This window comes from Ammodytes marinus (genome assembly GCF_949987685.1).
Source record: "Ammodytes marinus genome assembly, chromosome: 1".
Classification (NCBI taxonomy): Eukaryota; Metazoa; Chordata; class Actinopteri; order Uranoscopiformes; family Ammodytidae; genus Ammodytes; species Ammodytes marinus.
The window spans coordinates 26523704-26539791 of record NC_137230.1 but is presented as its reverse complement, the minus strand read 5'-3'; the positions used below and the strand labels follow the sequence as shown (position 1 = coordinate 26539791).

Below are 16088 nucleotides of genomic sequence, written 5' to 3'. Positions count from 1 at the left end.
CTGCTCCCTGCAGCTGAATGAGTTGCCTTTCAAGCTAGAGCACTACAGTGCTGTAAAGCGGTAACCTCCTGTTCTTACCGGCTTCAAAATAAAAGTCAACTCACGTTTGGCTAGCAACAGGCTTTTAATGTGAAGACGCACAGGAAATGTTATGTTTGCTCCTACACGCTAACTTAACTGCGGTAATGTAAAGAGAGCAGAGAGCCGTGTCCTTCCTGTTATTACCGTTGGTGAAGTTTATTAGACGCTTGCATCGCCGCACGAGCACAGTTCCCGAGCACACATCTTTCACCAGCCAAAGTGGAGGGTAGACTCAATAACTTACTTTCCTAAGACTCATTTACCCGCAGTGTTAATGTAGAGCCCTCTAAGCAGTGTTGTGCAGCGCTCCTCAGTGTTTCAAAGACAGCCTCTCCTCATTAGCACTGGTGCGAGTGGATTTGTATTCATCATCGCACGTGATCAATTTCAGTAGCAAATGCAATCAAAACTGTCGCACTGTACAGCCCTGAATAGAAGGTTACTACATTGGAAAACGGTAATAAATGATTGCTTGTTTTCTTCCCAGAGCTGAATATTGCCTGAGATAGAGCTCATTGCAGCGCTCCAGCCACCTGCTGTCCAACACTAACAATGTACTTGTATTATATGAGAAGCGCTCCACCTTGTGTATCTCTGAATATTGAAATACAGTCTGCCAGATGAGAGCGAGGGAAGGAGGAAAGTGGTGAAAGAAAGGTAATGAACCAATTAAGAAGTGTGAGACTCAGGAGGCCATGTAGATCACACATTCTCTGTATGATCTAAAGCCTGGAGTTCAGTTCTCTCACATGTCAGCTTGCCAGGTTTGAGTAATAGAACACGCATCCTGTGAGCAGCCACCATCCTCAATATGCTTAAATGGAACAGAACAAGTTAGTTATGCCTTTGGTGCAAACATCTTCCGGTTATGGTGGAATGTCACTCAAATAAGTCAATTAAACCTCCCTCTGTCTCCGTCCACAGACGGTCGGTCCCTCCTCCTGCCCCCCTGTCTGGCTGACACAGCAGCCTCCCAGGTCCTAGAGAGAGCTGTGTTGGAGTCGCGGGTCCGAGAGGTGGAGGAAGAGAACCGTCAGATCAGGCTCCAGCTCAGCCAATCGCAAGGCACCGCCGCCCAGCCGCCGGACGGTAACTATGGCAACCAGCAGTGGGGGGCGTCTGCGGACACCGGACAGGAGGACGGGGACAACACGGCAGAGGAGAAGAACAACCACACAGACTGTCCCAGATCGCCCACCGTCCAGAAGTGTGAGGTAAGGAAAGAAACACATCCACAGCTGCACATGGGACACATTTGTCAATAGATAACCCCACAAGACTGTGTCCTGATGTTCGAAAAGGTAAAGAGGTATTATGGAGTATAATCCTCTTCGACATCAAGGCACTTCCAAGTGGGGCGTATCCTGCTGTAGTGGTTAGAGCGTACCCCACATGAGTCTCAATCCTCGCAGCAGACCCGGGTCGGTTCTCTGCATGTCATTCCTCTCTCCACCCCATTTCATCACTGTCCCTCTGCACTATAAATAAAGCATTAAAAGCGGCATTAGTCGCAACCTGTGTTCGCCTGCAATACACAGCATTAAAAGTGTATCAACACACATAAGAATAGAAGTTAAATAGTGGTTAATAAAATCCACAATTTCCATTTGTTTGGATGTGAGGTTTTTGAAATCTCTCAACAAGTATTTGATGGGTCATCACAAAATGTGGTAGTCTGGTAACTGTATATGAACATTTGGGTCAAATCCTTACAGCCTTTAGGATGGCTATAGATTCTTGTTACAGATTGATAATGATCATGCTACAAATGTTATTATACGTCAGCTACCATCCTAAAGGTCACTGGCTCCCTCGTGCATCTTGAAAGCAGAGAATCCACCAGTGTTGGCAAACACAACATTTTGCTGACACTGGTAGATACAAGCAATTACAACACCTCACCGTATCAAAGCAGTTCATTCAAACTAATCGATGCAGGAGGCGGCATGGAATTAATTGACAGGGACTAAAATCTGAGAGTGCACACCACTTGTTTTTTGATGTGCTGAAAAGCAAGGTATGTGCTCAGAGCTCAAAACTCAGAGCTGTTAAACTTCTTCCCAGCATTGTTTTTTTTGTTAGCTAATTAACACCAAGCCGCTGAATCTCTCCATCTTGTCTCCACAGCTGATCCATGTAGCGTGCGTTTGTGCAGGTCACAACGCCAGCAGAGATGTGGTCACGCTGGTCAAGTCCGTCCTCTTTCACAGGTGAGTCGTTTCATTGACATTGAATTCTTATTTCACCGGCCGTTCCATGACTTTTTTCCTCTTTCTTTGTGTCCCCAAATCTATAAACTCGCTTTGTCTCCACTTCCGCTTCTGAGGCAGACAGATAAACTGAAGTGGACATAACCTGGATTAGAACTTAAAAAGTGTATTTGCTGTTTACTTACATGACTCAGCTCTGCACTCGTGCATGTTATCCTTTTGTCCCTTTGTACAGATACTTTTTAGATTTAAACGTTTATTTAGTTATTTTTCATATATTTTGATAGCAAATCGGTAACACTTTATAATAACTATCCGTTGTAACTCGTTAATGGATCATTAGTAAACTCTTAATTAATGATTATTAATGATTTTTTAAGTGTTTGTTAGCAGTTTGTTAAGGATTTATAACAATGGTAGATAGTTAATAGCTTAATAATTGAATCAGTTAATCTGGGAGGTAATCCGAGATACCGACGAGGCTGAAATAGGCTATAGACTATACACAGTGCATGGGCAACTGAGGGCAGCCCCATTTTCAAATATTTTTAAATAAACTCAATACACACTGTGCATGCCATGGATTTGAACGTGACGTGATCAGTTAATCTCGGATTACCTCCCAGATTAACTGATTCAATTATTAAACTATTAACTATCTACCATTGTTATAAATCCTTAACAAACTGCAAACAAACACTTAACAAATCATTAATAAATCATTAATTAAGAGTTTACTAATAATCTATTAACGAGTTACAACGGATAGTTATTATAAAGTGTTACCAGCAAATCAAACTGAATGCCGCTTGAAGTGAAGATAAATGAATGTTTTTGATGTATTTTTAGCTCAGTCCATGCCTGTCTTCCTCCCTGGTGTGTGTTGGTTTTGAGGTCATTGTTGTAGCATCAGTCCTGTCTTACAACAAGGATCAACCTATTGTGATTATTAAGAAATAAAACACATGCAAGGCATTTGAATGACCTTGATGTTCATCACACAGAAAACCACCAAACCAATAAGATTTGATTGTTCCTGAAAATAGCAATGTCAGTAAATAACCTCTTGACCTTGATGTCTTTTTGTCTTTCCATTTTTCAGGAGAAATCCTCTTCACTTTCATTTCATCACAGACACAGTAGCACATCGTATCCTGAGTTCTCTCTTCCAGTCCTGGATGGTCCCGTCGGTGCAGGTCAGCTTCTACGATGCAGATGAACTCAAGGTAAGGACACACACACACACACACACACGTAGAGAGGTATGGAGTAACACCATCACATATCCCTGTTTCCTGCTTTTTGTTTGGACAGGGAGAGCCAAAGACAAATCCTGCTGTTACCATATCAAAGGAAAACTCTCTGTCAACTCCAACGCAGCAGCGAGTTGTGAGGTTACAGAGATGAGTCGAGTTAAAATGTATTTATAAATGTTTAACAGAAGGTATTCACCTCCAGAGCATCGAAGAGTGTGAGATTCTTTGCTACAAAAACTGCACGGTGCAGACACATCCCACATTCTAAAACAGGAGGTCACAGCTTGTGTCTCCATGTGCTCGTTACATAGACTGTCACATTATTAAAGATCAGAGAAGTATTTAAGCTGCCTGAATATTAACAGGATATTACTTTACGATGTAGCGAAGGGTCAATCTTCAGTTGAGCCTCCTCTTAGCCAAATTCAATAAAGGAGGTCTTAGTTCACAGTAAAGAAAGTAGTATCAACATTTAGCTAATGAACACCCATGTCTAATATGTCTAAAACGGTGTGCAACAATACCGATGCCTCTGCAATAACCATACAGTGTAGGGTGGGGCAGTTTGGAAAATTCTTCACTGAGAAGCACTGGTTCATACTTGCGCCAATACTGACCCTATCAAGATCATATAATAATATAACTGATCTACATTAATTACAGGGTCTTCATTAATGTCAAACCAATTTAACTTACATTCATCAAACCATGGCAGGGCCCACATCCATGTTCCTTCATATCCTTCATACCTTGTGTTTCACTGGATACCAACTATCAGCCCAGTACTTTGAAACAGCAGATATTCTGAGTTTAAGAATCATGATCAGGATAGTAAAGGTCAAATTGTGTTTCCTAATATGTCATTTTATGTTCCTACAACTTTACACACCAGGATACGTTTTTATAAAGTGAAAATATTCTTATGTCACTAAGCGCAGACCTGGCAAAAAAGAACATTTTGTCACTATAATGAAAAGCTCATCTCAAATCTTGTCAAACTTCATGTCTTGAACGTTGAAGAACTGTATGATCCTCTGCAAGTTTAAAAAAGAAAATGGATGTTCCAGAAATTCTGACATATGTTTGCACTTTACACTCAGAACGACTGATTGAAGAGCAAAGGTATATCCAGTGTATGTGTGCAGGGTTAATTGGTGATATAGGTTTATTACCTGACCATAGTAGTTATTCTCTTAAGAAACCATGTATCTAATAACATTTTAGTAGATATTAACCACAGGGCAATGCAAGTTTAATATTCTTCTGACTGTGAGTCGTGCATCCTTAAAGTTAAAAGGTAAATGGATTGCATTTATGTAGCACTTCCTCTATCAAAATCTCAGACTCAAAGTAACTACAAATTTTTGCTGCGTATTAACCCATTCCAGACACTCAAACACCGACGGCAGCTGGCCAACCATCAAATTTTGGGGTTCGATGTCTTGCCCAAGGACACCTCGTCGTCACCTAGAAATTTACCCAAACAATGACAATCCTTTCCCTCAACAGCAGTGACCTACTGTATCAAGCTGGAGGAGCTATTGCAACACTTTACTCCTAAAGTCAAGTGACACTTCAGCACTAAAACACAAAATAATTTATCGTAACGTCAAGTTGATAAATGTGGTCCCATAGCTACGAGAATGTTAGGTGCGTGTGCGTGTGCGTGTGCGTGTGCGTGTGCGTGTGTGTGTGTGTGTGTGTGTGTGTGTGTGTGTGACTCCGACCTGCATCCCCCATCTTCACATCATCACATTCTCCTCCCGCGCTGTTTGTGCTGAACAATGAGTCCTTTGTGCTGTCAGATGCTTCGACCTGCCGTCTCTCTCCGGCTTTCATTAACTCACATTAAACCGCGGAAAAACAGACGAGACTCTTAAGCTGATTATATTTGCAGATGATGCACTTACACAGATCCAATTACCGTGAATCAAGAGAATTAATTAAAAGACACTATTTACAGATTCAGAAAAAAAAATCAAAACACACATTGAGTATTTTGCTGGAATACACTGAATGTAGCGCCGTGTTAACCCAGGCAAGGAATACTGCTCATATAGAATGAGGAAACAACAGGTCCATCATTCAGATATACTTGTTTGAAATATCTACATTTTGAAACCGTCTAAAAAAAATTCTGATGATACTTAATGCTACGTGTTTTTCTTTCTTTGTCGTTTCAGTCCGAGGTGTCGTGGATACCCAACAAGCATTACTCAGGTATTTACGGCTTGATGAAGCTGACGCTAACCAAAGCTTTGCCCTCAGACCTGTCAAAGGTCATCGTCCTGGATACGGACATTACCTTCGCCACAGACATCGCGGAGCTCTGGGGCATTTTTAGGAAGTTCACTGGTGAGACATTGTGAAATTATACCGTACTTACAAAATCCTGTCCTGAGTGTTTTGGTCTGTCAACATGGTGTTAAGCAGCAATAGATGAAGTAGCATCACTTTGACTAAATGGTTTATTCATCCTTTAACCTGCCCAAACAAAACCATCAGCTAATCTGAGTTGTTTGTGCTGCTGTGAAATTGAACTTAAAGTAAGAAAGATTAATTTTTTATGATAGTTCATAAACATAGGCTCTGCACTTCAGAAGAAAAGGTGCTGTATTTTTTGAGAAGTTAGTAAGAAAAATCGCTTCTAACACCTGGTGATGTTTGTGTTTGCAGATAAACAGGTGATTGGCCTGGTGGAGAACCAGAGTGACTGGTACCTGGGGAACCTGTGGAAGAACCACAAACCATGGCCAGCACTGGGACGAGGCTTCAACACAGGTAGGATTTTTTTTCTGATCGGATTTTCACTGAAAATGGCAATTTGCTTTTAAACACACAGAGTTGACCAACTTTGTTTTTTAAAATCTTCTTCTCACCTGCAGCCGCAAAAACGGGTTAATTTGTAGGTCTGGAACTGTGGTTTCTACTGATTAGGTTCAGATAACGTTGAGGGAATGGTCACAAATGTATTTCCTGTTTCTTCGTGCAGGCGTCATTCTTCTCTACATGGAGCGACTGCGGCGGATCAGTTGGGAGCAGATGTGGCGGCTGACGGCAGAGAGGGAGCTAATGAGCATGCTCAGCACATCACTGGCTGATCAGGTCAGGGACACCTCCAACACACTGAGACCACTGTGTGAAATATGTGCCTGACATTTGTCAAGTTAATGTATCTGCTAGACGAAGGGGCAACCTGCCTATTAGAATTAGATTTATCTTTGATTTGATTTATATTTATTTCGTCCATGGATGTCTTCCAACAAAACTAATTTCAACATTCTCACATGTATATGTCTCGTTTACTAGTGAACGTTAGGTGCTGCTGGTAGCTACCATTTAGAGTATTCCCTAAATACAGGTGTTTGACAATCTCCACAAACAATCCTCATTCATTGCTTTTTCCTATTATGTACTTACAAACCCATACAATATTAAGGACATGTAAATCTATACAAGATTTTAAAAAATATTGGAACATTTTAGAGATGAGAGATGTTTCTGTTGGACTGTAATTTCCAAGGTTTAGAATAAACACTTGTTAAGATTGATACATGAACCTCCACAAACAGAAGGCTTATTACATTGTATAGATCGTATACATTGGCAGCTAATTGTCAATTTCAATGTAAAGTGGCATGAGCTGTGTGCATTTTGAATTTATAAATCCCCAAATGAAAAATCTGCCTCACAGATCTTTACAGCATTAGACGTCCTTCATCTACTTGAACTCAACTTGTATTTGGTTAAACAGATCTCAGTGAGCTTTTTAGATGTTATAGCTATAGTAAATATAGTTTTAATATTTCATTTGTGTATTAGGGTTATGTGTTACTACATTTAAATACTAACACCAAAATCAATTTGAACAGATATCCAATGCCGGTTTTGGACAATTTATGTTACTGTAAATGTTAGGTTGGCAGCAAAAGGATATTGAGGTTTGATAACCAGTGTGTAACCAAATGTGCAGTAGGAAAACACAGTGTTTGTTGAGAATCGCCCGTGATTGTCTTTTTAAATTACACATTTGCGGCCTGTGCACAGGAAGCCTGCCTTTGTATACAATCCAGCATACTGTAATGTAATTCAGAGCTGAGGTTGCCATGGAACCAGCAAAGAGATAATACAGCTCCTCCTAATGATGCTTTCAAAAGAAAGGCCGCTGCAGTTTCAACCGTAATGTCTATTTCAGTCTTCAGAGAGCTCGACAGCAATCAATGACCCATTTGTCTGTATCCACGTACAGTCCAGTAGTAAACAACAGTAGAATCCTAAGATGCAGCTGGAAGTGTTTTTAAAGCTGTTTGTCTGTGCAGGACATCTTCAACGCCTTCATTAAGCAGAACCCGGTCCTGGTGCACCAGCTGCCCTGCTTCTGGAATGTTCAGCTTTCTGATCACACGCGCTCCGAACAGTGCTACACCGAGGTGTCCGACCTCAAGGTACGCCCCAAAAAGACACACACACACACACACACACACCAAAGAGCTGACATTGTATGTCGACACCTGCTGCAAAAACACAAATCGATTGGAATTTTTTTATTTCTCTTAAATAACTTTGGCTGATACAATTTGTGAGATTAATCCTATGTGCACATGTGTAGTTAAATGTAAGTAAATTAATTGATGGCTGCTCAGATATAATTCCCCTTGCATGTCTGGTTTTTCATGCTACACACATTTTTTAAGTCATGTAAAATTGGAATCTGCAAAGTAAGTAAACATAGTGTACAGAGTGCCATATGCAGAAAAGTCTCCTGATATGGAAATAGTGAAGTAACTGTAGTAAATGCCCTTTGTGGCCTCCCTGCTGCGCTTTCAGGTAATCCACTGGAATTCTCCAAAGAAGCTGCGAGTGAAGAACAAACACGTGGAGTTCTTCAGGAACCTCTACCTGACCTTCTTGGAGTACGACGGAAACCTGCTGAGACGAGAGCTGTTCGGCTGCCCAAGTCAGGCCAGTCCAGAGAGTGTCCAGGTGAGACACACACACACACAATCAGAGAGAGAGAGAGAGACAGTCAGTGTTAGTACACATTTATATGCATGTGTTAAAGGTTGCTGTAGGCTACTCAATTATGGAACTTGAGGACGTTCAGAATGGAGCCGAAATTGTACTGAATAATCAAGGTTTAACCCATTGATGACTATGGCAATCTAGGATGCATGTCCTTAATGCCTGAGGGTTTTCTGAAAAAATTGTACGAATCGTCAAGTCTACCAAAACCTTAATATCTAAGCCTGTGTAGCACATAGAAACATGAAATAAAATACCAGCTACCTGAAATAGGCCCCTGTGTAGCACATAGAAACATGAAATAAAATACATTTAAAAGTTAAGGTTCACAGGTTTTATTTAAACATGCTCCGTTAGCGCTTACAAACCAACACAGTTTTCTAAAAATCGTCAAAATTAGATGGGGGAGAAAAAAATAAAGAATAAATAATAAAAAATATTTAAAAATAATGTGCTAAATGAGGTTATAATCCTGCTTCCTTTTAGCATGAATAGTAGTGACTGAGTGTGCAGTGGAGGGATAAAGATAGACAGATATAGGAAGGAGGATATAGCTTTATTTTATTATTTAGTTCAATTATCACTGGCACCATAAATCCGACTTCCCAGTACAACTGGAACGCAGACAGATGAAAACGAAACTGAAACTTAACTATCGCCTGGCTGGGCTGAATTTGAGTTGGAGCAGCAGAATATAGCCTAAATTCATAAATATTGTTAATAAATAGATGCAATGTGTTGAGTGATTTTCTTCAGTAGCCTATAGTAGACCTAGATTCTGCGCTCCGAACGCCACTAACTGTTCTGTAATGCACTATCGCCGACACAGCTGGCGTATTTTTATTGTTATTTTTATTTATTTATTTATTTTATTGACATGATTTTCGGCAAACCACACAACATTTGGGTGGTCACTTGGTCTTAAAAAATCAACAAAGTCCACCTCATGTGTATTTGAACCATTGATGGTGAATTCTATACTGCGCGCACCATGAAAATGAGATAAAGTAACAATGCTGCGCTACGCAGCATCAGGCAGGAGATACAATGTGGCGTCGCGCAGCAGCCGTCATCAATGGGTTAAGCCAATACCGTTTTTTTGGGAGCAACAAATATCTGATGACCTTTTCCCAATATTTAATTCAACACACTAACATAACCAATTTCCAAAAGAGTCCCAAATCAAAAATGTAATTACTATTTGGCAGGATATCATTTAAAATATTTCACTAATACAGCAGTGTGGCTGCCACGGTAACATAGTTTCTGCCTAGGTTTGCTAAACCTTGATTCCTATCCAACTGATCCAACTTAGTGATATTGTAAAGTTTATATTTTTACCTGCTCCCTCTTGACCACCAGTGTTTGAGCTAAGCTAATGTGGTAACCATAGGTAAGATATTACCTTATATGCCTGACAACGCCACCTCCAATTTGATGGGCAGGAGGAACCCGTTTATATTAGCTATGAGTGTGTCGTTTTTACCGATGTATCTTCCCCTAACATGAACAATGAGATGGAGGCATGAATTGGTGCAAAAATATATCTTATTTATTGAAGACTATAGATTAAAACCCTCTTAAGAGAGGGATGCAATAGTAGACGTCTCAGATGACAGCATTACTCTCCTTTCGGTATAAAAAGGTCTGGTCCGCGCGTGCACGCTGAATAGCCACTGTGGAGGACAAAAGAAACGAAAGCAACAAAAGCCAACACCAAACAAAAAGGGAAAACACATGCACTATCTACAAAATATGTAACATAAGAAGTAAATAATAAGAAATGTGCATTTAGCAATACATAAAGTGTCAAACCGTGCAGTCCCACCACAGAAAGCTTAGACATGTGTCGCCACGGGCCCAGCCTTGTACAGAGATCCCTGAAATGTAGAAGGAGAGTAATCTGAGTCACAAAATTCTAGCCATAAGAGCTACTAACGGGTTCTACCAAAATAAAACAAACAAACATAAAGAAAATATAAAAAACAGTAGAAAACAGTGGCTGGCCTGGTCCCTTTTAAAAGAACAAAACAAAGTACAATTAGTTGCCAGCCCGATGGTATAATCAGCAAATATTGTCACCATGTAGATTAGCCTACTTTGTATGAGTAGCCTCAACATACACACTAGTCCTGCCTGTGGCCCAGCAATTCAGGAAGGAGGGGTGAGGGACTTCCACTCTATGATATAAAAATAATATTATAGAAACCATGGCTAAAAGTAAATAAAATACAATAAAAACATGTGTGCTTAGTTTACCCGTAATGGGGCTTCTTACTGGCCACAGCAAACCTTTGTCACGTTCAGTGACCTGAAACAATACAATAAAGACGGGTGATATAAAACGGACATGAACTAAAAACAATGCAGTAGCGCAACAGGTTATAGAACAGGTGGTTAAAACACTCAGAATTACCTGCCGGAACTGGCCCCAGTTCTCTCCGTTAAGAGAGGAAACGTGTGTCCTTATCGCTAGGCAGCAACGGCCGGTGAGAGCCGAGGTGCACACAGCAAAGTAGCGAGAGGGAGTGTGTTGACACCAGCAAACTTTTATTGCTTCCTGCCTAATTGGCAGGCCGGTCATGTGACAGTCACGTGACTTACTTCATGATTCCCACACTAACTAGCGATGAGCAGCCTTTGCCCATTTTCTATATAAAAAATGCACACACAGTTACAGGATATGGTTTCTATCACCTTTCCTTGAGCCTGGAGAGTGAGGCAAAAAGCCAGTAAATTCAAAATGTTGAACTATTCCTTTTAAGCAGTGTTGTGTCTCTGTCTCCTCAGCTGCAGACAGCCTTGGAGGAGCTTGACGAGGACGACCAGTGCTACGACTTCAGACGGGAGCGACTGACGGTTCACCGGGTCCACCTCTACTTCCTGCAGTACGAGTACACACCCTCTGGAGACGACACAGACATAACTCTGGTGGCACAGCTCTCCATGGACAGGTAGCCAACCAACCAACCAACCCACTGCTGTACTATCTAATGGACCCTGATACAACCGCATCAGAAATAAAAATAGAAAATAGCTTGGCTCAGACCTGTGTTCTGTTCATAAATCCGCCAATAAAAAATCTGACACCTGCAGCAGGTCAATGCTGGAAGTTTCAGTGTGTCACACTGTAAATCTGACTCCACTGACTCTAGCTTTACCATCGCATAACTCTCTATGTTATTTTAGACACCTTTTGCCCTCAGTCAACACACAATTATTCCTGAGGTTCAAAGGTTATTCTTGGACCTGGAAACAGCAATTGAGAAAAATTCTCAGTAAATTGGAGATGAATGTAGATGTTTAATTGAGCACTTTAGGGGCTTTAAAAACTAAAATATTAACACCTTTACGACAACAGTGCAAACACTACCTGCCAAGGAAGCACATTTGAGATTCTTAACAAAACACAATTGCTTCTTTTGTCTTTAATTTATATGTTGCTACACCATATTGGTAACTGATTGTTAGTAATAGCATTATGGTAATAGATTTTTGATTAAAACAACTCCGCTTCTCCTCCACATTCCATTTACTAAACAATCAATACATTTAAAAGAGAAGAATTTGATGAATGTCCTCATGAGTTTAGGCTCTAAACCTCCTCATGCTTTCCCTCAATCACACTATCTATCTGTGCTTGTTTGTGCAGGCTGCAGATGCTGGAAGCCATCTGTAAGCACTGGGAAGGCCCCATCAGCCTGGCACTCTACATGTCCGACGCTGAGGCTCAGCAGTTCCTACGCTACGCCCAGGCCTCCGAGGTCCTCAAGAACCGCAAGAACGTGGGCTACCACATCGTCTACAAGGAGGGCCAGTTCTACCCCGTCAACCTGGTGAGGAATGTGGCCCTGAAGAACGCCAACACGCCCTATGTGTTCCTCACCGACGTGGACTTCCTGCCCATGTACGGCCTCTACGATTACCTAAGGTGAGAACGGTCTCTCCAGTTCATTGTCAATTGTTTTTATTATTGTTTTATTAGAAGTGTTTTATTTTGTATTTTTCCAACTAAAATTGATTAGATTTGTTTGAGCTGACTTTCATCTAGATCTGTATGTTCTTTTTTGACATCAGAAGGTTGCACTGTTAAGACAGTTTAGAGTGAGCTGGGGGTTAGCTCAGAAAATATCACATCCAATGATAGAAAGTGTTTTTGCCTGCTTGTGTACATACTGTGTCTATTTTTAGTAGCAACTTACCTGCGGCTCACCCTTCCCATTTACTCCGTGCAGAAAGACTGTGGTGCAGCTGGACATGGCTCATACTAAGAAGGCTCTGGTGGTTCCGGCCTTTGAAACGCTTCGGTACCGTCTGTCCTTCCCCAAATCCAAAGCTGAGCTGCTCTCCATGCTGGACATGGGGACTCTCTACACCTTCAGGTACCTGAACATGAAACATTTGAATTTTCATATCAGTGAATGATGATTGAAGGATAGTAATGTGCCGCATCTGGATACATACAGTACATGCCCATCATTTGCTCTTTTTCACAGTTTTTTTTCTATTCCCTCCCTCTTAGGTATCATGTGTGGCCCAAAGGTCATGCTCCTACCAACTATGCCAAATGGCGAACAGCCACAACACCTTACAAAGTCGATTGGGAGCCCGACTTTGAACCGTATGTTGTGGTGAGACGAGACTGTCCAGAGTACGACCAACGATTTGTGGGCTTCGGCTGGAACAAGGTTTCCCATATCATGGAGCTGGATGCACAGGTATGTCTGCCTACAGAGGGTGGGGATTTATTTTGACAGTCCAAAAGAAAAAAGATGAGCACTCCTACATCAGGGGCCTCATTTATAAAGCTTGCGGCGCACAAAAACCTTGCGTAGACGGGAAGAAATTTGCGGGAAAATGTGCGGTGGCAAACGTTGGTATTTATAAAGACATTATTTGCGGAGAAGTGTGCGTATTCCTACGCCAACCTTCGACCATGCGTAGAGCTACCGCAAGGTTTTCCTGACTCGGGGAATCAGCGACACTCAATGGCAACACCACGAAATAAAGCTCAGTCATCAGAAAAACACAGACAAATTATGCTTGGCACCCAATATATTTAGTCAATAAAATATATAAGCTTACCTATAGTTGTGAATATATGGCTACTGTAGTCTATGGCATGCAGTTGTGATGTAGGTTGTATTACTTATCAAGTAGCCTAGGTCTACATGCTTTGATTATACAGGTCCTTCTCATATAATTAGCATTTTGTGATAAAGTTCAATATTTTCTGTAATGTACTGATAAACATTAGACTTTCATATATTTTAGATTCATTACACACAACTGAAGTAGTTCAAGCCTTTTATTGTTTTAATATTGATGATTTTGGCAAAAAAGTAAAGAAAAACCAAAAATCCCTATCTAAAAAAATTTGCATATTTCATCCGACCAATAAAAGAAAAGTGTTTTTAATACAAAAAAGTCAACCTTCAAATAATTATGTTCAGTTATGCACTCAATACTTGGTCGGGAATCCTTTCGCAGAAATGACTGCTTCAATGCGGCGTGGCATGGAGGCAATCAGCCTGTGGCACTGCTGAGGCCCAGGATGCTTCGATAGCGGCCTTAAGCTCATCCACAGTGTTGGGTCTGGTGTCTCTCAACTTCCTCTTCACAATATCCCACAGATTCTCTATGGGGTTCAGGTCAGGAGAGTTGGCAGGCCAATTGAGCACAGTAATACCATGGTCAGTAAACCATTTACCAGTGGTTTTGGCACTGTGAGCAGGTGCCAGGTCTTGTTGAAAAATTAAATCTTCATCTCCATAAAGCTTTTCAGCAGATGGAAGCATGAAGTGCTCCAAAATCTTCTGATAGCTAGCTGCATTGACCCTGCCTTTGATCAAACACAGTGGACCAACACCAGCAGCTGACATGGCACCCCAGACCATCACTGACTGTGGGTACTTGACACTGGACTTCAGGCATTTTGGCATTTCCTTCTCCCCAGTCTTCCTCCAGACTCTGGCACCTTGATTTCCGAATGACATGCAAAATTTGCTTTCATCCGAAAAAAGTACTTTGGACCACTGAGCAACAGTCCAGTGCTGCTTCTCTGTAGCCCAGGTCAGGCGCTTCTGCCGCTGTTTCTGGTTCAAAAGTGGCTTGACCTGGGGAATGCGGCACCTGTAGCCCATTTCCTGCACACGCCTGTGCACGGTGGCTCTGGATGTTTCTACTGTAGACTCAGTCCACTGCTTCCGCAGGTCCCCCAAGGTCTGGAATCGGCCCTTCTCCACAATCCTCCTCAGGGTCCGGTCACCTCTTCTGGTTGTGCAGCGTTTTCTGCCACACTTTTTCCTTCCCACAGACTTCCCACTGAGGTGCCTTGATACAGCACTCTGGGAACAGCCTATTCGCTCAGAAATGTATTTCTGTGTCTTACCCTCTTGCTTGAGGGTGTCAATGATGGCCTTCTGGACAGCAGTCAGGTCGGCAGTCTTACCCATGATTGCGGTTTTGAGTAAGGAACCAGGCTGGGAGTTTTTAAAAGCCTCAGGAATCTTTTGCAGGTGTTTAGAGTTAATTAGTTGATTCAGATGATTAGGTTAAGAGCTCGTTTAGACTAGAGTACCTTTTCATGATATGCTAATTTTTTGAGATAGGAATTTGGGGTTTTCATGAGCTGTATGCCAAAATCATCAGTATTAAAACAACAAAAGACCTGAAATATTTCAGTTGGTGTGCAATGAATCTAAAATATATGAAAGTTCAATTATTATCATTGCATTATGGAATATAATCAACTTTATCACAATATGCTAATTATATGAGAAGGACCTGTATTTTATAAGTTGAATCTTATAGCGCTACTTTATAATAATATCCTATACGTCGGGAGGTGTTTCCGTGAGTGCACAGCGGGAGAGCAAATTTTAAGAGGTGTGTAAAAAGTAGTTTTGTACAAAGTTAAGCCCAACAGATATTAATTAAAACTGTAATTTCGTTAGATAAAATCATGTTATGAATTTAGCAAATCCTTACACACATCTCTTTCCCATAAGAATTCACCCTGGAAGATATAACTATAATCTGACGTTGTTGGAAATGTGTGGATCTCACGGGAGATAAACTATTCTCTCGAATTGACTATAGGCATTATTTCACTTGTCGCACCATATTTTATATAGGCCTACATATAGGACTACAGGCCTACGCTAATACGTGATATTTCATACAGTACAAAGTTGGGCGAAACTGCTTTACAAAGACCACAACGACTGTGCCAATCATATGTGATAAGCGCGTGGGTGTGTATGTGTGTGTGCCAGTTTCTGCAGCACATGCACAACGTCACAGGCTTTCTTCCTTCACAGTCGCTTTCTTTGCGGCCGCGTTGCCTCCCTTTTTTCCTCATGTCAGTCAAAAGTCCGTGCTTATTAAGTGCGTCATCATATTCAGGAGCTATTTAGCATTCGCCATGTATGGTAGATTGTGGGATGAAACTGGGAGGTGAAGTGGGAGGACACGGGGTGGAGATCGTCTGCGCACAATTCACCGCAGGTGGGTATTT

At 41.4% G+C, this 16088-nt stretch overlaps 1 protein-coding gene across 2 annotated transcripts in view; it reads left to right on the top strand.

Moving 5' to 3' along the window:
• large2 (LARGE xylosyl- and glucuronyltransferase 2) overlaps positions 1-16088 on the top strand; it is a 104736-nt gene that overhangs the window by 85944 nt on the left and 2704 nt on the right. For both annotated transcript variants that reach the window (XM_080030875.1, XM_080030876.1), the window contains 12 exons: positions 1006-1295; positions 2209-2291; positions 3394-3517; positions 5731-5902; positions 6224-6328; positions 6540-6652; positions 7867-7992; positions 8375-8530; positions 11360-11523; positions 12222-12500; positions 12805-12951; positions 13092-13287. In XM_080030875.1, the coding sequence (XP_079887001.1) occupies positions 1006-1295; positions 2209-2291; positions 3394-3517; positions 5731-5902; positions 6224-6328; positions 6540-6652; positions 7867-7992; positions 8375-8530; positions 11360-11523; positions 12222-12500; positions 12805-12951; positions 13092-13287 (1955 nt within the window). The remainder of the gene's footprint in view (positions 1-1005; positions 1296-2208; positions 2292-3393; positions 3518-5730; positions 5903-6223; positions 6329-6539; positions 6653-7866; positions 7993-8374; positions 8531-11359; positions 11524-12221; positions 12501-12804; positions 12952-13091; positions 13288-16088) is intronic.